The following is a 23,780-nucleotide window of genomic DNA, read 5'->3' on the forward strand; positions in this document are numbered from 1 at the left end:
TTAAACTAAACTAAACTTTGTGTTTAGTGTTTAGTTTGGTGCTAATTAGCTCAGCATGCTAACACGCATGCTATAACACACTTAACTAAGAAGGTGAACATGTTAAACCTCATACCTGCCAAACAACATGTTAGCATTGTTATTTTGAGCATGTTAGCATGCTGATGTTAGCATTTTGCTTAAAGCCCCACTAACATAGCCAGTAACATGGCTGTAAACACTTCACGCTGCTTTGGATGAGGGTTACATACAGTACAATACTTAATAGAATATATTCATTGTTAGTTTTAGGGTCTTCGGGGGAATTTTCGATTATCAGAGAAAGTAACACCAGTTTTATTCTTTTAATGACATGTCCTCACTGGTATTCATCTGAATGTGTTTGACTACACACTACTAGAAATTACGATTGCGCTGGTGCTGCTTTTGTGAAGGTATTGATGCTCATACCTGGCTGCAACATCAAGTGCAGCCTTCATTGCTGCATATCAAAAAGGCAGCACATGAAAACTGTTCCTTCAGGACAAGAGTGACACGTGGATCTTATGATAGTGAGAATAAATCACTTAACATAACTTAATCATTGTGATTGATGATGACATGAAAGCAAATTTTGGTGAGCTGCATTTTCTTAGATATGTGTGTGTGTGTGTCCTCATGGTTTGATTCTCAGAGGATGGCCCCAAGGTGCTCAGCAGGGATTCACTTTAGTCTCTCCACATTACAACACTTGTAACAAAGCAGCACATGTAGAGGCAGATTCCACTGGCAGGCATTGGACTGTGAGGTTTTGACAGAGTTGCTGGCCAGCAAAAAAACTGACGCGAGTGTGTGAGACTGACCTGCGGGTTTTTTTTTTTAAGGTGGTGGGAGGAGGTTTCCATGAGAAATGGGCTTGCTTCCCTGGAACATTTCGACAGGTTGATTTACAATAAGAAAGCTGACAGGTGTTGTTCTGCATGAAACTTGAGTCAACCATCATATGATGTCAGACAAACAACATACAGTATTTCTTCCCAGATGAAGGCTAAAATCCTACAGAAAATAGACTGAAATAAAAGCTCCTGAAAGTAGAGGAAATCAATGTTTTATGCAACTACAAACTCTCTTTGCAAATAATGCCATTCCCAGCTAATACGAGCTATACAGTAAATACACCTTAAAAGCCTGTATTTAACATCAGTTTTTAAAGTTTAGAAAGATGTTGCAAATTTGATGAAGCTCTTTCCATCATTTAAATTCAGATCCACTCGGGTTGCAAAATTAGATCAGGAAATGACAAGATGACACGTTTCTGCTGCCGCAATCTAAAACTAGATACTAGATCAGAAACACTTCTTCAAACCCACCAGAAATCTACCAATAGTATTTTTTTAGGCTGATGTGTGGAGTGAGGCTCCAAAAAAGTGGCAGAGGAACTCAAATGATAAATTTTTCCACTCTTTAAAGATCACATTGAACAGACTCTTTGGACTTCCTGGTAATCAGTTATTCTTCAGTGGTAATTTCATGCTGCACGAGAACGAAAGACCATAAAGTCTAACCAATAAAATCATCACTAGTTTTTGTTGGGTTTCAATTACTTATCTGCTGGTCATTTACTCAATAGGTTAATTGTTTGGTCTGAAATGTCACATACTAATGAAAAAATACCCTTCACAGTTTCTCAGAGTCCAAGTTGACCTTTTCATATTGCTTGTTTAGTCTGAAACCAAAATGTACCACTAAGAAAACCAGCAAATGTTGGAGAAGAACCCAGTGCATTTTGGGCAATGTTTGCTTTAAAAAAGTGACAGACATTTAATTGTTTATCAAAACTTTGTGGAAAAACTGTGGATCAACTAATCAAGTTTTTTTTCTTAGCTCAAAACTTATAATAATCCCATATTTATTTTAGTTAATAACTAATGGTAAGTCATTGATTTACACTAAAGGTTGACACCTTTTTGTCTATTTTCCAACCCCATTGTGGAAGTAAGGATACTATTTCATGGGGGTGTTAAACAATTTAAACTTGCTCATCAGAGTTTACAAAGTTTGCCCCAAGATAACACCCAAGTTTTTGGCAGGAGGTGAAAAGCAAATTTTTAATATTTCAGATTTTTGATTCGGTCATTTATCTAAAAAAAAATGTTTTGACGTTTAACTGCTGATGTCTGACAGGCAGCTCTGTAGAGGAGCAATAAAAGACATTTTTATATTTACAAGTTATACAACCTAAGGGGAAATTATATATATATATATATATATATATATATATATATATATATATATATATATATACTATAAGAGACAAAAGAATCAGAAAACCTCTCTGTATGACTCATATAATGATAATCATTTTTTTCTTTTGCCCCAAGAAGTCTCAGCTCTGCCTTTGAGAAATACTAATTTGTTTAATAACTTAATATAAAGTCTACCTAAAGTACACACAGGGGCGTAGCACAAAATTCTGGGCCCTGTAGAAAGGCATTTTCTATGGGCCCCTCCCCGCATCCACAGCTATTCATTCTAGCATATTTTTGGGCCCTCCTCACATGAGGACCCTGGGTACTCAGTCCCCTTCCCCCCCCCCCAGTCCGATGCCCCTGAGTGCACAGCTTACAAACACTGATACAAGATGTTTTTCTCCATTTTCAACAAATCGAGAGAGCAGTTGTTTACAGAGTCTTTACAATGTTTGGGAAATCTTAGGATGCAGATTGCAGTTTTTAAGGTTTTTATTTTCGTGATCCCACAGATGTCCACTGCCTGGAACAGAGCTGTTGAAGTCAAGCAAGTTTTAGTCTATCAATGCTTAGTATGAACATTATAAATGGGGCATTTAACGTCCAGTTGCATATGATGTATCAAAGCATCTCTTTGTGCAACTGTGCAAAATGCCTCATGATGAGTTTCTGTCTTTTAGGAACATAGGCTAGCATTTGTCAGTCACAGTAACAGTTTTGATTTTCTGTCTGTACTGGACCGTTTACGCCCCCTTAATGGTTTCATGATAGTTTCATTCAGTAGAGTTTTATAGAAATGGGGGAAAAAGCTCTGTAATTGCGAAGAGCTTGGTAACCGTCAGGTAGCTCGGCCACTCGTGGGACAATATTTTAACATAGTTTTTAAAAAAAAAAATGTATTTTCATTTATTTGCTGAGATCTTTCTGCTGTGTTAAAAGCAAAATATTGTTTCCTGTGTTTGCCGCGCTGCTAACATTGTTTCATTATGTAGCAAAATGTTAATGTCAGAGCCACTGACCGTGAAATGAAAGAACTTACAAAACACCAGTCTAACAACTTCATTCTTTCTGAATTGAACAACAGCAGTGTCTCCTAATATAATCTTCTAAACAAAGATAATGGCAGTCTGACCTTTAAGTCAGTCCTCTGCACTGCAGGATTTGGCCGTTTCCTTTGATTGCAGCAGGAGGAAGCAGTTCATCACTAGGGCAGATTCAGTCTCTCTAAAACATTTATAGTTGAACCTTGCAGGAGATTCAGGGCTGAGAGGGGCCACACAGGATGTGAGAGTTTTGCTTTGTAAATACTGTCGTGGCAGGATGTCACTTTGAAGACGCCAACAGTCATCAAAGGTCTGTCGCTTGAGAAGACTGCTGCTGCATCGAACACTGTATGATATCATTATGTTTTTTTTTTTGGGGGGGGGGGATAAATGCTCGAAAACTGACTAAAATCTGATTTAAAAAGTTGCAGCTTAAATACTTACCCTTACTCTGGCACACTCTCTTCACGTTCTAATACCAGAAACATTTTCGAACGTGTACACATCCCAAGAGGACTTGTTTTACTTTAAACTGCAATGATCAGTGCTCTGTTACACAGGAAACAACTAATTTGGGATATAATGAGATATAAAAATAAAATACTGAAACAAACAGGAAACAACACATTTTGGATGTGTTGGGACATAAAAGCTGGGTAAAAATCAATTTAAGCCTTTGTGGGTAAAGGCATATACTACTATACTATCACATTCCAGAAATGTATCAATGGATAGTTTGATTAACAAAAAACAGTAAAAAAAATGTAATGACACAAAAATCCAGATAATGTCTGATTTTATTAAATACTATTGGCAGCTCAAATACTCTGTAGTGTCTGTAGTCATATTTGCTACATGAAAAGAGCTCTGGTCATTTCTTCCTTCCCTTTCTATTACTGGAAGTATTTTCTGAGCTGTTGACATCACAAGAAGACGTAATTTATCGTAAATTGTGATAAACAGAGCACTGTTACAGGAAACAAAACATTTTGGATATTTTGGGACATTCATTCTGGGTAATAATCACTTTCAAATGATCTGCCTTTTTCAGAAATTGGGCTATGTTTGGTTGGGCTATTTGTGTGTGTGTGTGTGTGTGTGTGTGTGTGTGTATGTGTGTGGGTGTGGTAGGTCTGCGGCCATATTTTGTCACCACAACAGCTTCACAACCATGCAAGATGTAGTCACCAAACATGGTAGGTGTGTATTTGAGATAAAAATGAAGGCAAGTTCGAAGATGGGTTTGGTCTGAGCAAGGGTGCTGGAGGTAGGGGGGTAGGAAACTACTGTTGGCGCCTCAGACAGTCTTTGTTGTGACCATTTCATGTGTCGGGGAACATGGTCAACAGCTCATTTGTGCCTTTTCTCCCAATTTTTCTCTTAACTCTGTTTCTGGAGGCAAATATGAGCTTTCATCTCTAGAGGACATAATTAACTGTTTAGTGCCATGATCAGTATTCTGCATACAGCAGGAAACAAAACCAATTTTGAACGTTTTGGGACATAAAATAGTGAATAATCTGGCTTTGCCTTTTAAAGAAATTGGTTGTTTTTGACCTACATTGTACTATAGCACTAAATAATTCTAAATATACTCTACTTTGCATTTTTACTGGTTGGTCTTCTTCTAATGCAGAACATGATCATCTTTTCTCCACACAGCCCAAATGCAAAGCAGGACTGCATAACTGGAGATCAAACACTCGCAAAACCAGTGGTTGCTGATGAAAAAGCATGTCGTTGAGGGCCAGTGGTCTTTGATCTCAAGTGGTAGCCTTAGCCCTCGCTAGGTGTGTATTTTACGGTTCCTTAATTATAGCCAGGCTGCTGTCTGGAAGTCTTTACTGCGACCTGACTGCTAAATGCTTATGAGGCAGATATGTGTCCTCTGCTATAGCAACAGCAGAAGCAGCAGTAGCAGTGTGGGGGGTGAGGTGAGGGTGATCTTTGCTGGCCTGTGTGGGAGACAGCCTTCATGTTTTATGCATGTCAGGGAAACCATCGAGAGGGGTTTCATTGTAAAAGCGGGATTTTACATGCAACCCCTCTGTTTTCTGCCTCTTTTAGTCTCATGTGCTGATCAGAAACAAATCTGTCTGGGTCACAGCAGAGGGCACATTCAAATCTGTTGCAAAACTGCAACCCATTAGCCCATTGATGTCTCATGTTCACTCCATTGATTCATGGTTTCTGCTACAAAACCTGAATTATTTTTGGTCTCGTTACCAGAGTTAAGGATTAGGGAGACTTCACAGTATAGTAGCTATTATAAAGTTGAAATGGTTTTACTGATGTTTTCTTTATTTTAGTTCACTAGCTGGAATCCGGGTCCTATTAATGATCCTTTAACACTTAAACAGATATCCTGCTTATTTAAAGTCAGCTCTGTGTCATCTTTGTGTGGGCAGTGTGTTTAGACAGAGCTCCCCATTGAGCAGAGCAACAGAGGTCTGTCGAGATCCACCGGATGACGTGAAACAGCTGATTTTAGCTTATTGCAGATATATCGCTAGTTGCACTACAGAAAACTAGGTTTGGGGTAGTTTAGACACGGTGTCAACATTTCATCGTCTGTCCACCAGAGATCCCTAAAGTATGTCTCAGTATGTATCTTGGTAACAAATTTAAGGAATCCGTATCAAGTTTTTTGTTTATATTATATGTTTATGTTTTGAAAAATTACTATCAGCTGAAATATCATTGTCAGATTATTTTTTTAAACTCCAGTATCAGCCTAAAAAAAATCCAGTATTGATCAGGTTTTAATTACAGGTTCATATTCATGTAACTTTTCTGGCCGTGTTCTGAAAGCTTTGCTCTAATATTTATTAAATTACTTTCTGAAGGTTGCCAGATGCATATGCATACATGTTCTTGCTAATGGCTTGGATTATCTCTGTATGGCAAGAAGGGATGCTGGTGTTTAGGTCTTATGGCTGAAACAAAAGTCTTGATGTCAGTGATTTTGCAGCAGCAGCAGACTGTCTTGTTTGTGAAACACTGCAGCCTTGCGTGGTTCAGAAACTCTTTGTGATGCTCTTTGGTATTTTAAGGTTAATCTGTGGACCTTAATGAAGATGGATAAGACTGATAAAGATCCAAAAACGTAAAATCCTGTACCCATCTTCTGGATCTTGCAAAGATCAAAGAGCAGACATACAAGCTGGTAAAATCTTTAAAACTTTTTCACTGTTTTTTGAAAATATGGGCTCCATGAAGGCATTTGCTTCCGTTTAGGGAATATAATGACAGTGTTTGATCCTAGAAACACACCTGGTCTGTTATGGAGGTTTTTTTTGTGAAAGGGGAGTAGTTTTACAAGTACAGTACGTCCATCGTAAACAGTCGGAGGCAGCGACTCAGCTGAGGATGGTTGGTTTTGTTAGTCTTGTTTCTTTTTCAAGTGGAAGAAAACTTATAGAACAAATCTTTAGAAAAAAAGAGTAACAACGAAGGAATGTGACTGACCTCGAGATGTCAGAAGTGGGTGTATACTGTATCATTCTCATCCTCCTCCTCTCACAACATGACTCCTAAGTTCATATCTGGCCTCTCCTCGTGTACACATGTGCTTACAGGGTTCCCTTGTCACAGAGTTGATGGTTCACATACTGCATATGTTTTATTGTGGAGCCCTGAAAGGCAGAGACGGAAAGCGTCTCATGTCTGATATATTTGTGGTCCTAAGGACTCTATCTTCCGTTTTTCAACGAGCTGTGCAAAACAGGGAAGATAGTGGAGGAGTAGAAATGAATGATCTGTAAGTGAGGAGTAACTCCCTCAGTCTCGCACTGTTATAAATTACATTATCAGTAATGGAGCCCCAAGGCTCTCTTTTAATTTTTCTCTCAGCCTACAGGCAAATGTGGAAATGCATTAAGCCACCAGTGAGATTGAGTTTAGTTTTCTCATCGAGGCAGGGCTGGTGCTGATTTATAATTTTAGATGACTCTTAATATGCCCTTTTGGATGTAAAACACAGCTGACACCAGTATTTACTCACAGCAATGTTGAAATGAAACACTTGCACTTTGGAACTCATCTAACTTATTGTGTGTCTTGGAGTATTAAATGCATTAAGATGTGTCCTAAATACCATTTTAGTTATGTGCTTAGCTCTCTGTATGTTTTTAGCCAAGCGTTGTGTCTCTAGGAATTGCAATGGCGGTCTACCACTTTGGTCCAGACTGAAATATCTCTTGGGTGGCGCTAAGCTCCGTGTGGCGCGGCTGCAAAATAGCCTCTGGAAGGAACTTGTTTTGGTGGAACGTGTACGTTCAAAAGTTGTTATAGTTGTGTGAGAAAAAACTCAGATTGGACAGATAGTCTAGTTGGTGTCTTAATTTACCCTGCAGAGATCTGAGCAGTCAACCATAGTCCTCATAAATCCACCAGAGTTTAAAAATTCCAACACAAAGAAAGCAGAAGGAAACGGAACTCGGTGAAAAGACATGCATCCTGCGTAATTTCCTGAGCATTGTAGAATTTCTGGAAATTCAATTAAAAACTATTTATGTATTTATATTTGAGCAGGGATGTTGCTTTTTTGCCATAAAGCAGTCCAGATCATTGATTTGCAACATTACCCACAATGCCCTAGTACAAGCAGATAAACACATATCTACAGTATCAAGTAAAGAAAGCCTTCCTCTGCCTTAATAAAAACAATAAGTAAAACACCAGAGCAATCCCAGAAGTGTAACGTCGAGGATATAGACTAGGGATCCCCTGACTTTTGAGTTTGATGTTTGAGTTGTATATATGTCAACAACTCGAGGATGGATTGGCATGAAATGTGGTACAGACATACATGTCGCCCTCAGGATGAATTGTAATAACTTTGGTGATCCTCTGACATTTCATCCAGCGTCAACATCCGGTTAAAGGAGAATTCCGGCCAATTTTTACATTAATCTTGATCGTTATAGCTACGCGAGTACTTTCGATAGAAAAAAAACCCAACCCAAATCAGTGCAGGTAACACGGAGAAGCTGCAGCTACGTACTACAAGCATCCCCTGAGCTAAAACGGCAGTGGTCGGGGCAAGTTTTAGAGTGCCTTTGTGCCTCTTAACAGACACAAAATGCAATTAATATGTCTGTGCCACATGAACAGGGCCCTTACGTGTCAACAAGATGCGCTTTCAACTCAGACATTGTTTAAATTCACCTACCCTGGTCCCTGTCTCGATCCTGCCGGTAGCTAGCTTGCCCTGCTAGCTGATAGCCGTTAGCCATTAGCTGCTAGCTGCCGTCCGGTGAGTGTATTCAGACAGGCTTCTGTAATAATCATCCCAATAACAATCCACGGAGCGGTGGTGGTGTGCATATGTCCTCCACAGGATAGGTCATGTCACGTCTTGAAGTGTATTCCCCCCTAAAATAAACAGTAGTGCGGTAGTAGCTGTTAGCTGCTAGCTGCCGTCCGGTGAGTGTGTGCAGTCAGATAGCCGTTAGCCGTTAGCTGCTAGCTGCCGTCCGGTGAGTGTATTCAGACAGGCTTCTGTGATAATCATCCCAATAACAATCCATGGAGCGGCGGTGGTGTGGCTATGTCCTCCAGAGGACAGGTCATGTCACATCTTGAAGTGTATTCCCCCCTAAAATAAACAGTAGTGCGGTAGTAGCTGTTAGCTGCTAGCTGCCCTCCGGTGAGTGTGTACAGCCAGATAGCCGTTAGCCGTTAGCTGCTAGCTGCCGTCCAGTGAGTGTATTCAGCCAGGCTTCTGTGATAATCATCCCAATAAAAATCCACGGAGCGCCGGTGGTCTGGTGGATGTCCTGCATAGGACAGATCATGCCTTCGCAGCGAAAGGTTTAGATTATTTCCCCCTCAAAATAGGTAATTGAACACTGTAGTGTTTATGACCATATCAGTGACTATGTAACTACATGGAAACGGGATAAACGATGTCTGTGGCTTTCACAGTAATAGCGTTACAGAAGCTTAGCTGTAGCATCGCGCTGTCTCCTGAGAATTCAGTTGTAGCAGGAAAAGGTAAACAGTAGTGTGCAGATTGGAGCGTAGTGTGTGAAGAGCGGAGTTGTTTATAAGGGAAGAAGCTTGGAGTAACGTAACTATGGAGAATATAGCAGATATACAACACACGGAAGAGCCTTTTGAGTTTGATGGTCATCCTTATTTATTTGAACCCGAGTATACAGACGAAGAACTAGCCTCACAAGAGTTGGAAAGAACGAGACAGACAGAGGGGAAACAGGCAGATGAAGTTGATGCTCCAAACGCAAGCTAAAGCTAGTCTTCAGTAACAGGAGGACATAGCTACACCACCGCCGCTATTGGGATGATTATCACAAAAGCCTGGCTGAATACACTCACCGGACGGCAGCTAGCAGCTAACGGCTATCTGGCTGTACACACTCACCGGAGGGCAGCTAGCAGCTAACAGCTACTACCGCACTACTGTTTATTTTAGGGGGGAATACACTTCAAGATGTCACATGACCTGTCCTCTGGAGGACATATCCACGTGGATTGTTATTGGGATGATTATTACAGAAGCCTGTCTGAATACACTCACTGGAAGGCAGCTAGCAGCTAATGGCTAACGGCTATCAGCTAGCAGGTCAAGCTAGCTACCGGCAGGATCGATACAAGGACCAGGGTAGGTGAATTTAAACAATGTCTAAGTTGAAAACACATCTTGTTGACACGTAAGGGCCCTGTTCATGTGGCACAGACATATTAATTGCATTTTGTGTCTGTTAAGAGGCACAAAGGCACTCTAAAACTTGCCTCGACCACTGCCGTTTTAGCTCAGGGGACGTTTGTAGTACGTAGCTGCAGCTTCTCCGTGTTACCTGCACTGATTCGGGTCGGGGTTTTTTCTATCGAAAGTACTCACGTAGCTATAACGATCAAGATTAACGTAAAAATTGGCCGGAATTCTCCTTTAAACGTGTCCAAAGGACATTTCAATCAACCTCAACTGTACTTTGTGTTTAGTGCAAATTAGTGAATGTTAGCATGCTAACACGCTAAACTAAATTGGGGAACATAATACCTGCTAAACACAGGCCCCCAGGAAGTGTGCCGGGCTTTGAAGCAAATTAAAAATAGTGGCCAAACAGTGGAACTATAACTCAAGGCCCATAATGTGATGCCCTCTGGACCAGAAAGACTTTTTCCCATAGTCATACCTGGCGAAAAAGACGACTGTAAATCAGTGGATACATTTTTTTGGAGAATCACAACCCCCGTGAAATGACTTGTTTAACTAATCAGAATTTGATCTATTCGGTTCGATAACATTTGGAAAGTCTAGAAGAGCCGCAAAATTAAGTAATTTAATCCCCATACAAGTTAGCGGAGTTCTTAACCAGAAGTAGCCAGCTCGGCCAACGGAGGTTTCTAGTGCGCCTGATCTATGGGCCACACAGTGCGGAAGCAGTGCCGATCGTCCGGGTAATTTTCGGCTCCATGATGGCTTCATGCGCCTCGGAGCAACTCTCAAAGGAATGGTGTTCCGCCTTGAATGCTCTATCCAGTTGTTATGTTACATCCATGGCTAAACATCAGCATGTTGGCTTTGTTGTTTTGAGCATGTTAGCATGCTGACAGTGAGCTCAAAGCACCTCATGTTATGTAATGCTTTCATGCTAATGTCTGCTCAACTCTGCTAAAATAGTTTGACTAATAAGTATTCTTTGATAAAAAATGCAATAAGTTTAACTTATTGTTTTTATTAAGGCAGAGGAAGGCTTTCTTTACTTGATACTGTAGATATAATGTGTTTATCTGCTTGTACTAGGGCATTGTGGGTAATGTTGCAAATCAATGATCTGGACTACTTTATGGCAAAAAAGCCATAGTTTTTAATTGAATTTCCAGAAATTCTACAATGCAGTTTCACTGTATACAGTAAGTTACAATCACAAAATAAAACTGTTCTTTAACTTGAATATTCTTTCCTGCTGGGGATGAAAAGCTGTCAAGTCCTGTCCAAAACCTAAGATCCACTTTGATCTCCACTGATTACAAAATACTGTAGAAAACTATATGAAGCACTGTAGAAGATATTGCAAAACACCACAGAAAACAGTTTAATGAAAAGCTGTGATGCAGGCTGTTTTCTTAATTCAGAGCTGTTAGGTGTGAAACAATGTTAATGTGATTGGCTTTACAGTCACTTATAGGCCTTTCAACACACATGCTGACATCCAGGTGTTTCCAATTCCTTCTGATTTGGGAACATCAAATCTCAGCGTCAATGAGAGAGTCAATTTGAGAGGGAGAAAAAAAATCTTACCTTTGGGCACTTTCAGCTGCAGCATGAAGTGCATCTACGTGCCACAAAGTACCAGCTTTTATTTCAGCATGACAAACAAACTGTAAGCTGCCTGGAAATACCTTAAAGCAACCATGAAATCCTGCTTCAGCCTCACTCATTTGTTTCCATGAAGCAGGACAGCTGGAACAAAAACCTCCTTACTCTGTGTTGCTGAAAGAGGATTTTCTTCTTTTTCAAGCAGGCTTTGGCAGACGGACCGACAGACTGACAGATACAGTCAGACAGACAGGCAGAGAGTGGCAGAGCTGACCTGAAAACAGCAGTGACTGGGTGTCTGACTGTTGATATTAACCTTTACCTCGCCAGAGGCTCTGTAAACCTTGGCCACTTCTTAATGTGTGTCATGTGTTGCATAATCGGCTCTGCAAGCCAAAAGGGGGAGGCACTTCTGTGTCTGTGGTGTGTGAGACTCACGAGTGTAAACACACTGCAGTCCTGATGGGTAATGCATCAGTTGGAGTATCCTTTCAGAGCAAAAGCCTGCCTGTTGGAGGACATTTTAACTGAAACGCTCTCCTGATGCTTCGCTATCAGTCCCAACCCGGCAGTTTTAATACCTCCTCCTCAAACTCCTCTGGCAAGACTTGACCTCGAAAGGAAACGTTTACAGTTCTGAGATTCATGAAGAGTGACAAAATGAGCTAATAAGATATGCTAATGTTTTGCTAAGAGCTACGTGGGTTCAGTGGCCTAAACTTTTGGCCTTAGAGACATAAAAGAGCGTTCTGGACGAGCACAGCTTCTGACATATCTGGAGCGGCCGTGGAGGGAGAAAAAAAGCAAAGAAAATATCCTATTTGATTAGAAAAAGAAAGTGAGCCAGTTCCCCTTTGCAGTGAACTGTAGTCGGGCACAAGAGTTTTATTCACTAATAGTTCTTAATGTTCCCTGTTGACTTAGCCAAGGCTTGTTGCAGAGGCTTGACCCCAGAGCTGTTTGGGTATATGGTTTGAGGTACAGGAGGGGAGGCACACAGTTTTCTCCTCAGCAGCCAAGGCTTCAGTTCAGTGTATACTGCCGGGGTGCTTTTATTGATATTTATGTGTTTAAACATTTTTAATCATGACCTATATAAACTTAAGAGGAGCCCACATTTTCTGTTGTCGTTACAGAAGGACATTGAGAGCCATTCACCAGAGTGAGGTTTTATTTTAAGTTTTCAAGTGTGGACGCTTCGCCGGCTCCTCAAATCCGTGTGTAAATGTTTGCTCCGTTTGGTCAAGCAACACAAAAAGGCAGAACTAAAATACATTTGTATATTGTTTCTCAACATGCAGCCAGTTTGAGCTTTCATTATCTGTAAACTTTCTGATTTTGAATATCTAAAAGTTCCAAAAAACACTTAAGGCAACAAAATCTGCCTAAATACATCAGAGGCATAACTTCAAACACAGATATGCTAAAAAAAATATATTATGGAGGATGGGGATAAGAGGATTCATTATGTAGTTAATTTTACGACTTAAGTACACTTCTGAGATATTTTTAGCAAATTTCTGTTAATTATTGTTAAGCATTCTCAAAAATAGGTTTCTACTTGCCTCCCCTGCAAATCACAAGAAATTAACTTGTGTATTTTTCCCCCTTAAAGTTCCTTTAAAGGCTGGGGATGAAAATGGCAGGTAATGATGACGAAGGTTTGCTCACATTTTTGAAAGCAAACACACCTTTGAACAACACCAAGGGTGAAAGGTGGCAGTGTCCTGGCTGAATTCAGACCTCTTTTCAACGTTGCAGTACCTCAATTTTTTTTTTGAACGAAAGCACGTTCATTCCGACCTCCTTAAGAAGTTTAGACTGAAAGAGACTGTTTTTGAAAAACTGGAGCCCTTCAGCTGAATCCCATATGTTTTTTTTGGCAGACGAGTGCTGTCTGCTTGGCCAGGGCTGATGTTGGGGATATTAAACTGATGGAACACAGGACTCTTGATCCCTTTTTTGAGGGTTGTGTTAAGGTACTAACAGGCTGAGCCTCTGTCAGACACCTGCCATTGTCTCCTCTGATATTGGATAACATTGACTACTGGGTGGCAAAACATGAGCCATCAGAAACCCTCCTGCTGCAAAGCCAAAATTGAGATGGCAGAGAGGGTTTTTGAGAGTCTTGCTTAATCTAAGTGTGTTTTTAAAGCCAGTTGTTGGAGATGTATTTTCCTGATGTTTTTTGTTTGTGAAAGAGATTCCTGGATGATACTTTTGTTTGGATGAGGGTGACGTGATGCGTGAATACTGTCCATGCAGGTCTAATAATCACATGTTCACCTGAAGTTGACCCCACTGATCTGATTAAATTTAATCTTTAGTCATTGGAAAAAACGACTGGTTTGAGGTTATGCAGCGTATCTCCTAGTTTTTAACTTTTTGAAATACAGCCTTAAAGCAACACTAGATCACTTTTCCCACTTCGGCCCCCCTACAGTTTGGAAGCGTAATTGTCCATTACCGCTGTCGTAATGTCTCATTGTGTCTCATTCGAACTACAGATCCGCTACCCGACCTGGCATAATGCTTGCATAATGTAATGTAATGGACAATTCCGCTTCCAACATGTAGGGGGACCGAAGCGGGAAAAGTGCTTTAGTGTTGCTTTAATAAAAGGTGCGGTAAGCCTGATTTTTTCACAGCCTTGTATATGCCCTTATCTTTGTGGGTTCAACTTTTATATGTTTAGACTGTTGGTATCACTGACCTAAACTACTTGGAATAACACAAGAACCAGCTCTCTGAACTCAAACAATTAACGATCAAAAAAGCGATTTTGGAAAGAAAACGCCCCGTAAATCAGATTGACTTGAAATTTCTCACACATGTGCAGCTCAATGTGCTCTACAAAAAAAGCTTCTTGGACCATAGAGGTGCACAATGATGGATTTTATGGCTAATTTGCATAATGTGAAACACAGTAAAATCAGTAGAACTTTGTCCAGTCCCTCCAGAAAAACGCGATTATGCGATCGCATAATTCAATGCATAATCAGCCAAAGTCCGCGTATTTATGCGGGGGGGCCGCATTTTTTCAAATACGGCGCACTTTCGCCGCATAAATTGCCGATTTCCTCGCAAAATATGCGGGGCTTGCATGATTTCATAATCCCCGCATTTTCGTTGCAAAAAAGTCACATACATCTTAGCAGAAAGTTGAAAAATGTTGCGTTTACTTCACACAAGAACAGCCATTTCCCCCTGTTGCCATGGGAACGTTATGAAGTGACGTATTTACTCAACGTGAACATCATCGAAAAGCGGAAAACCCCAGCCATGATAAAACGGCAGTTTTTGCAAGTTCCGGCAATTTTTGCAAGTTCCCCCAATTTCATCGCATAAAATTGCATAAATATCCCCCATATTCCATCACATTTTTTAAGAAAACGTGCCGCATAATCAAGGATTTTTGCCCGCAACAATCACAAGAAAACTCTGCATTTTTCTGGAAGGACTGTTTGTCAATTTTTATTCTATCAAACACCAACATTGGTATAGATTTATATATATATTTAATGAGCAAGATTGGTGAAAAAAACACGGCTGCTATAAATTAAAGAATTAGCTCAGGCGGTAGAGTGTGCCTAACAATCAGAAGGTTGGCAGTTTGATCCCAGGCCCTGCAGTCTGATCTAAACATATATGAATGTGAGTGAAAGGTACCTGTAACAAGTGAAAGTGTTTTGAGAAGCCGAAAAAAGTTAAGGGTTTGAACCTGTGAATTGACGCTTGCGGCTATATTTTCCAGTTATTTTTTTACTAATTGTTGGATGTACTACCATTCTAATTTTAGTAGGCGTATTTGGAGTATTGTGTTTAATTCCTTGAGGCTTACACTTAATATCTTTCCAAATATATGCAGCCAATTTGTTCCTGTTACACCATTAATCTGAAATAAGGGCCAGGGCAATGTCAAATTCCTTTGCATATTTTAAGGTAATAATTGAAGAGTTTTAGCTGCACTAGCTGCATGGCTCAGGGAATGTATGTCTGTCTATTCATTTGTGTTTCAGTCAGTCCAATTCTTTGATCCAAATATCTCAACAACTTTAGGATTGCTGTGACATTTGGTACAGCCGTTCATGGTCTCCAGAGGATGGATACTAATGACTTTGGTGATCCTGTGAATTTTCCTTTAGCAAAAGTTAAGGGGCAGCGGCAGGGGCGTGTTGCTTTAGGTAATGGAAAGCTGAAGGTTGGAATAGATCCAGGAGTTTGATGTCATTAAAAACAAACATCATAAATGTTATCTTTGCATGGTAAACAATAGAACTACAGCCAGTGGTGTAGTCTACGTGATACGCAGGTATATGCAGTATACCCAATAAGAAAGCTCCAGGATTTCCATATACCCACTTAAAAATGCCCAATGACACGCAAGAACATACTTTCCATTATATATATATATATATTAAGATAGATATATTTTGAATTATCATCTGTGTTCTTTTTCTTTGCATAGGCTAAATAAAGGTATTTCCACCGTAAATTGGTGCATTAAAGCGTATTCAAATGCAACAAAAATGAAGTTGCTAACACTCAAATCTTCCCTGGGGAAGGACACCCAGACCCCCCACTATGATATGCCCCCCCTTCCCCAAAGGCAGATTCTGGCCCATATATATAGGCCAATATATATATACAGTATAGTATACCCACTACAATACATTAGACTACACCACTGACTACGGCATTCATGTTACAACGTAATCTACCAGGAATACGTGTACTTGCATGAATTTGAACGGCCAATGCATTCACTGTTTACTGAGCCTCTGTACACAGGGTGCTTGTGTGTTTTATGGATGGAAGAGGATGCATTAGAAGAGATAGCGTTACTGTTGATTTTTGGAGAAGAATTGTGGGGAAATGCAATGCTTATTTGATTGGAAATGATCATATCGATGATTTACCAATAGTTCAAAAAATAGGGCTTAATCAGACATGGTGAAACACAGCACAGGGAACCTTTACCTTCATGAATGTAGAATAAAGCAATTAATCCATTCAATTTACAGTGGCACTTGAAATTAATATTTTTCTCCACAGTTTAATACATTGAGCCTCACCTGAATGCATAAGCAGTTTCAGCTCATAAGCTGAAGTTTGTTTCCTCCCCGTGTGTTGAATGCTGATCAGAAAGAAGAAGGAATAGATTAATGCCTTTTTATGCAATGTCTCTGCTTCAAGGATGGATGAAAAAATTAATTCCTGGACAACTGTATCCAATTGCTCATGTCTCAATTTCATTAAAAGTGGTGGGAGCTTCCTTTGGGCGCCGCAGATTACTGAAACGTCTTGCTCATTGAGCCCGGGGAGGATTTCTGCTTTGTTAAGACACAGCAAGCATGTTTCTGCTAGATGTTCACATAATGCACAATGCAAATGCACAGTGCATAAATGCTGTTTTTTCATCATAGACAATTTGAGATGAAAAGGTTTCAAAATTATGGAGAGAAAAAACAGTATTGATTAAATTGATTAGATCTTTGCTGTACTGGCCCAGTTTTCATCCCCATGGATTGCACGGAAAAACTTCTTTTAAACAGCATCATTCAGTGAAAGTGTTATTTATTTTACACACAGAAATATCTTTGATCTTGTCTAAACATTCTCTAGTTGTGTGTCATGCAGTTGAGCCGCTTTGATCAATATTAAAAGGTCAGCTCTGCATCTCATTACATACACTCTTGCATGACATCGTTTTTTTGGAGTCTTTGCACAGTTTGCCTCAGCCATGTGTTACCAGATGGTGGCCTTTCCAGCTCCTGAAATAGTTCCTAAAATGTTTACAATTAAACAGCACCACTGGACAGAATCACAACTTTTATCCAATTATCCATCCATCAGTTTGTTTGAACAGCGTCAAAATCCCACCTTCACCCGAAGAGGCGCTTTAATAGGTGTGTGTATGTGTGTGAGAGTAGAGATTCAGATCTCTCTGTTCTACTGCTGGTTTAATTTTGAAAGAAATGCTTCAGCGTAACGGTGTAGCGTGGATGGTGTAGGTGGAGAGAACTAGCAGCTAGCCGGTTAGCTCAAACAGTCGACAGACAACTGAACGGAGATTCCTCACTGATACTTTATTCTACAACTTCGACCATACAATGCCAGGTCTTCATGGCGCTATACTTATCACACATGAGCAGACGAACATATAGCATAACCTGCATCAACTCGTCAGTGAAGTCTCTCTTGGTGTATGTCGGTGTAATGCCAGGAATAATTCAGGCTGGATAATGAGCCGACCTTTTCTCTGTGCATGTGAGGATTTGGTACATCGCTAAGCAGGCTAAATTACAGCCTGACAACATACTGTATGCTGACATACAAAATGTTTATAATCCGCAAGCGGTGCCTGCAGGTGTCTAAATCGAGGAGTGAATCCCCACTACAAATATGTTTTAGTTAACAAGGCAACAAGAAAACAGAGGCGGCGTCAGCCGATTTTGCCGGGGCTTCAGCCCCTAATGTTTTGAGCTTAGCCCCGAATGTATTTTGAAAAGTTGACTGACAAATATGAAACCGGACAGCAGCCTATGTAAACCCCCAAAATCATAAGTTGCCTTATTTCATTGTGCTAGAACTCATGGTAGAACTGTAACTTTGTCCAGTTTATTTTTCCGAGGCGAATAGAACGGGCAGCTACGTGCGGGGTCTGACCATCATGCTGCTCCTCCATCATTTGTTGCTATCACCTAGCAACCGTCTCTAAGTGAGGAAAGCTGTGAAAGGTGTAATTTTGGAGAAATTAAAGCCAAATCTAATACATTGATGCCATCAACACAAAGTTTAGGAGGGCAAAAAATGATTTAGTTTGAAGTTCCCGTGATGTGACGTTTACAGTCTATGGTTCAGACTCAAACACACAGAGCTCTGAAGCAGACCTGTGCGTCGTTTTTAGTGTCCACTCTCGCTGTAAAAATAGAGATGAGCAGCGCGCCTTCCCTGGTCTGTGCAGCTTCAGGTTTGTAATGGACGCGCTCTGCTGTGGAGATGCTGCGGCAGATGTGTCGCATTTGAGCTCCGTGTATTTCTGCCATAGTTTCGGTTTTCCACCTCCGAGACCAGAGTCTCAAACGGGGCTCTGTGTCTGTCAGAAGGTCTGAGATCTACCTTATCAGCAGAGCAATCACATAATACACAGCAGACTATGGTGCAGGTAGATTATTTTCTGAAATATAATGCTTTGAACATGAGCAGAAATCTTGCTCAAACACATCTGAAATATTACAGTCCAGGGGTTTATTGATTCATTAAGTAAGGGTTAATGCCTGACGAGGTGTCCATTGTCAGGTATTAATGGATGATGGCAAGGCGTAAACCGTCTGACGTGCACCAGAATGCAGGAAATGAAGTGTTTAATGCTAAAAAATTCTGGGGGTGCACCCCCAGACCCAATGCATCATAAGTCACCAAACTAATCTGGAAACAAAACCTTGGCCTTTGGGTTGTCAGGCCAGTTATGATTAGGCCAAATAGTGGTGCCATCTAAATAACATCTGCAAACTGGTCAGCTAAAATGAACATACACTGGTTATTAACAAGCTGGGCAAGCCAATCTGTGTTTTGCATTACATTCAGTTTATTTAAATGGGTCCAGGCTAAGCCCCAAATCTACTCAAGTCCTAGAAATGCCCCTGCAAGAAAAATGTTCCCCCACATGAACCTCATCAACATTAAGTTCTCTTTCTGATAGCACTGTATTCACTGTGGGAGATGCTGTTGTCTTTGATAAAGAAGACGTGTGAAAGATCATTAGATCTCTCCTATTCTGTATTCATTCCATGCATTACACCCGTTCATGTTCTGATAACCTCTAGCTTTCATCATAGCTGTCAAATACAGAATTAATTTGAAGATAAACACTTGTCCCGCTGTAAATTCTCCGTCATTTAAATTTTCTTTGAGTATGTATCTACATCCTCCCCACTGCGAATTTTCTTGGCAACGTACTACATACACTTGAGACTTTGTTGGGATTCAGTTGCATAATAACCAACATGTGGTTAGTCGTGGAAATGTAATTCTTTTTGTCAGAGGAGCCGGATGTTTGTTTACAAGAACTCAACAGGATGCAACAGGTGTATTCAGCAAGTCATCTTATCGTTTAATGTTAAAGCAGAGCTTTGCTGAAGGAAATAAATACATTTTAGTCCCGAGCAGATGCATTTTCAACATATTTGGTGCTTTTTAAGTTTGAAACTCCTCATGTTAACCCCCATGATGAGCAATGATGCCAAGTGACAGGTGGCAGCTCAAATAATCATCAAGTTTTAATATGGCGTACGTTACATTCGTACGCATTATAACCTGGTAAGAATACTTTGGCGAGGAGTAAACCAGAAAAAAACCTCCTCTTAAACTTGAACAAACAACAGTTTGAACAGTTAGCTAGACTATCTGTCCAATCTGAATTTTCTGTTGCACGACTAAAACAACTTTTGAACGTACACGTTCAACCAAAACAAGTTCCTTCCGAGGCTATTTTGCAGCGGCACCATGGCTCCGTCCAGAGCTTAGCCCCGCCCAAGACGATTGTGATTGGTTTAAATAAATTCCAATTAACCAGAGCACGTTTTTCTCCCATCCCGGAATACTGTGTGGACTAGCCAGAGGAAGGGCTGGCAATGCAAGACTACTTGGGTGACAATGTCTTTTCACCTGCTGCACAGATTAAAGGTAGTTTGGATGCCGAAACTTTTAATTTAATTTTAACCTCAGTACATGATTATTCTATTAATGTGTTCAAAGTTACATTTTCAAACTAGAGTAAGAACTTAAATTGGAGTCTAGCCAGTAGTGTGTGAAAATAGGAGGAGAGATTGGGGTACTAAGGGAGTTGGAAACGAGTTCAGTGTGCGTGTTGGTTGCAAAGCACCATATGTGCACAGTCCAACAGAGTGTAAGTGGAGAGGCCAGAGCGAGGTATGGCTTGCGGAGATGCAGCAGTGGAGGCTGGACCGGCTGGCTGGCCGAGAACTCAAACAAATTCCTCTGGAGCTCTGTGAGAGGTGGCTCTGTCTACTGCACAGGTGCACAGTACAGTAGCTCTCTAAAGGATGAACGTTGCTGTTGAACATTAATTCATTCGTGTTTCTTCCTCTTGTCTCACACGTGTTTTGAGCAGATCATACATATTTGCAGTTGAGCTTCATTAATTTATATCACTGCTAACGTAGTAGGGATGTGGCCATTTTCGATCATTTCAAACATTGATATGCTCGAATTAGTTACTGGCAAAAAAAATTGAGACACTGCTAATGCCGCCATGCTAACACACGCTAACTCATAGATATAAAACAATATTAAATAAGGTATTTTTAGTGGTCGTTGTTGTTAACGTTTCAGGCACAAAAAAAAAAGGTGTAGCCGAGTAGGCTACAGAGCTCCGCAAGAGCACGGGCTTTTGTAACCGTAAACATATTCCATTCGCTGTGGAGTAATGTTTGGCAATGCGAGACAAGAATCAAGCTAACATTGACATTGTGGGACGTTGGATTTAGCGTACGCAACCTGGCAACCCCCATGAACTTCGAGTCTGGGGTGGAGGGGGCCGGGGAGACGACTCTCTCCAGTATTTGGACTGCAGTAGTCTTGCATTGCCAGACCTACCTCCACAGGGTCTGGCTAGTCCACACTGCATTCCTGGATGGGAGAAAAACGTAAATTGGTTTATTGGCATTTCTTTAAACCAATCACAATCGTCTTAGACAGTGCTAAGCTCTGGGACGGAGCCACGGTGCCGCTGCAAAACATCATCGGCAAGGAACTTGTTTTGGTGGAACATTTGTGTACATTTAAAGGTTGTTTTAGTCATGCAACAGAAAACTCAGATTGGACAGGTAGTTTAGCTATGGATTTAATCATCATTGATCAGTTAACCATAGTCCTTATAAATCGACCCAAGTTTAAATTACAACACAAAGAAAGCAGAAGGTAACAGACATCCGGCCGAAAAGAGGGACATCCTACGGAATTTCCGGCGGCAACTGAACAATCCTGGAAATGGAACGTCGTGGATATAGACTATAGGACTGCAGTAACCATTTTAAACGCTAGCTGTCAGTATTACATATTGGACCTTTTTAAGCAAAGTGCAGTGGTAGGTCACTTATGCTAACGTGTGTTTTAATGAAGCTTCACTCAGCCTTTGCACACACGTGACAGCTGCTTTAGCACATCACTTAGATTTGATGAGGTGCACATTATGTTTGTGTACATCATCGTGCTGGCTGGCGAGTGTGTGACCCTTTATATATCAACCCTAAACTACAGACATGACAGGCTTCTTATTGCAGGAAATCTGAGGGAGGCAGGTAGCGATCACAAAGCAATTTCGTTCCAATGTGTAACTAATGAGCTTTTCTGATCACCACCTTGAACTGTAGGCGGGTAACCAGCTAATAATTGCAAATAGATTGCAAGTTACAGAAAAGAATCAAAACAATATGAAACAACAGAAAGACCCAAATACATGTAAGCAGGCAATTAGTACTTAGAAACATTATCTCTTGAATAAATGACTAAATATTACATTAGCACATCTGTCGTTTCATATATTTTATGCATCGTTTGTTGCTAGGACATCATGTTGCCAGTATGTCGTCTGTCTGTCTGGGGAAATCTAAATCTATCTCAGAGGATAAAGAAGATGTCTCGGGAATCTTGCTGCATATATATATATACCTAAAGAAAAACAGATTTTGTTGAAGATACTATGTTTAATCTCTTCCATCTCTTCTTCGTTCTGTTGAGTTTTCCTGGGTGGCACATCTACCTAACTGAGAACGATACAGAGAGGATTATCAACGACTGCTGGCGCAACTAACGCTGTCTGTACAAAATCAATGCTAAAATCCAAAATACTATCACAGTTCAATGCAATAATTATCTCGATTTGTGACCTTTTATAAGCATAAGTGTGTTGGTGCTTAACAGATCATGGTTGATTATGGTAGGATATTAAAAAGTCTAATGCCTCTTATTTGCCGATGTAAGAGCAAGTTTCCAGAACTTTCCATATTTTGTACTTTTTCCTCTGAGTACAGACGCAGGTCCACTTTCTATACGATTAGCGTGGTTCCACGCACTCACTGGCCTGGTGTTGTGTTGCAGGCTGGGATGATCCGCACCGAGTCAGACGAGTACTTCATCGAGCCGCTGGAGATGGGGACTCAGGAGCTGGAGGACCAGGGCCGGGTCCACGTGGTTTACCGCAGGTCGGCTCTGGTGCAGGCTCCCTCTGACATCTCTGTGGACTACCAGCTACAAGGTAGGATGCACAACCACAATGTTTTACTGCTCCTGGGAGAGATAGCAGTCCAGAGGGTCTTACAAGTATAGCTTTTACTACTACCACTTCTACTACTGCTGCTGTTTTTATGATTATTGCAACACTACTTTTTTTTACTACCACTGGTCCGTTTATAATGTGACTTTCTGTCTGGTTTAATCTTGCAGATTAAGGAGTTTAGGAGTTATATTTAGGGTTCGATAGTCAATCTTAAGTAATCTTTTTTTATAATAATATAATCAATACTTAATTCAACTCAGTGACCTGTGTCATATGATAGTTACTCTCTTGCTAGTTGCCGTATCTGCTGTCAGCCTCAAACATCACGACCATATGTGAAAAAAACCAACTGACTTTTCTTAAGCTGTTCAGAGTGGAAATAAAAAATCAGTTAACATTATCACTTAACAATGCAATACACAAAAACTAAATAAATAAAAAACAACAATGAAGGTCCTGCTTTCCAGTTCACATATCACACAAGGACTTGTACTTCATTATACTAAATCTCTGGAGGGCGGGTAAAGCCACATAAACTTGACTGAAAGGAGCGCCACCACCCGTATGGGCAGCACACAAGAAAACAACAAGCGCTCCTCTTCTTCCACCCTCATAGGAAATAAAAAACATCCTGGCCAGGTTTCTCTCAAAACCAGTTTCTGTTGCATCTACAACTACAGTACCCACTGCAAACATGGGAGACCTTCTATGAAAAGAGGTCGACTTATTAACTTTCTTGAAGTTTTATATTACATCTCATGGTTTGCAATAGTGAGTAGGATTCATTCAGGAGATTGCGTTCCACACTTGAAAACAGACCCAGTTCCATTTGCTAATGATGACCATGAGATGCAGTTAAAAGCTCAAATAAAGCCAGTAAGTGACCCTTTAAGTAGATTTTTGTTACACAAATAACTAAT

General features: G+C 40.5%; 1 protein-coding gene across 1 annotated transcript in view; it reads left to right on the forward strand.

Moving 5' to 3' along the window:
• adamts3 (ADAM metallopeptidase with thrombospondin type 1 motif, 3) overlaps nucleotides 1-23,780 on the forward strand; it is a 158,665-nt gene that overhangs the window by 7,474 nt on the left and 127,411 nt on the right. The window contains exon 4 of the mRNA XM_078251404.1: nucleotides 22,683-22,839. Coding sequence (XP_078107530.1) covers nucleotides 22,683-22,839 — 157 coding nt within the window. The remainder of the gene's footprint in view (nucleotides 1-22,682; nucleotides 22,840-23,780) is intronic.

Source organism: Sander vitreus, chromosome 5 (genome assembly GCF_031162955.1).
Source record: "Sander vitreus isolate 19-12246 chromosome 5, sanVit1, whole genome shotgun sequence".
Taxonomy (NCBI): domain Eukaryota; kingdom Metazoa; phylum Chordata; class Actinopteri; order Perciformes; family Percidae; genus Sander; species Sander vitreus.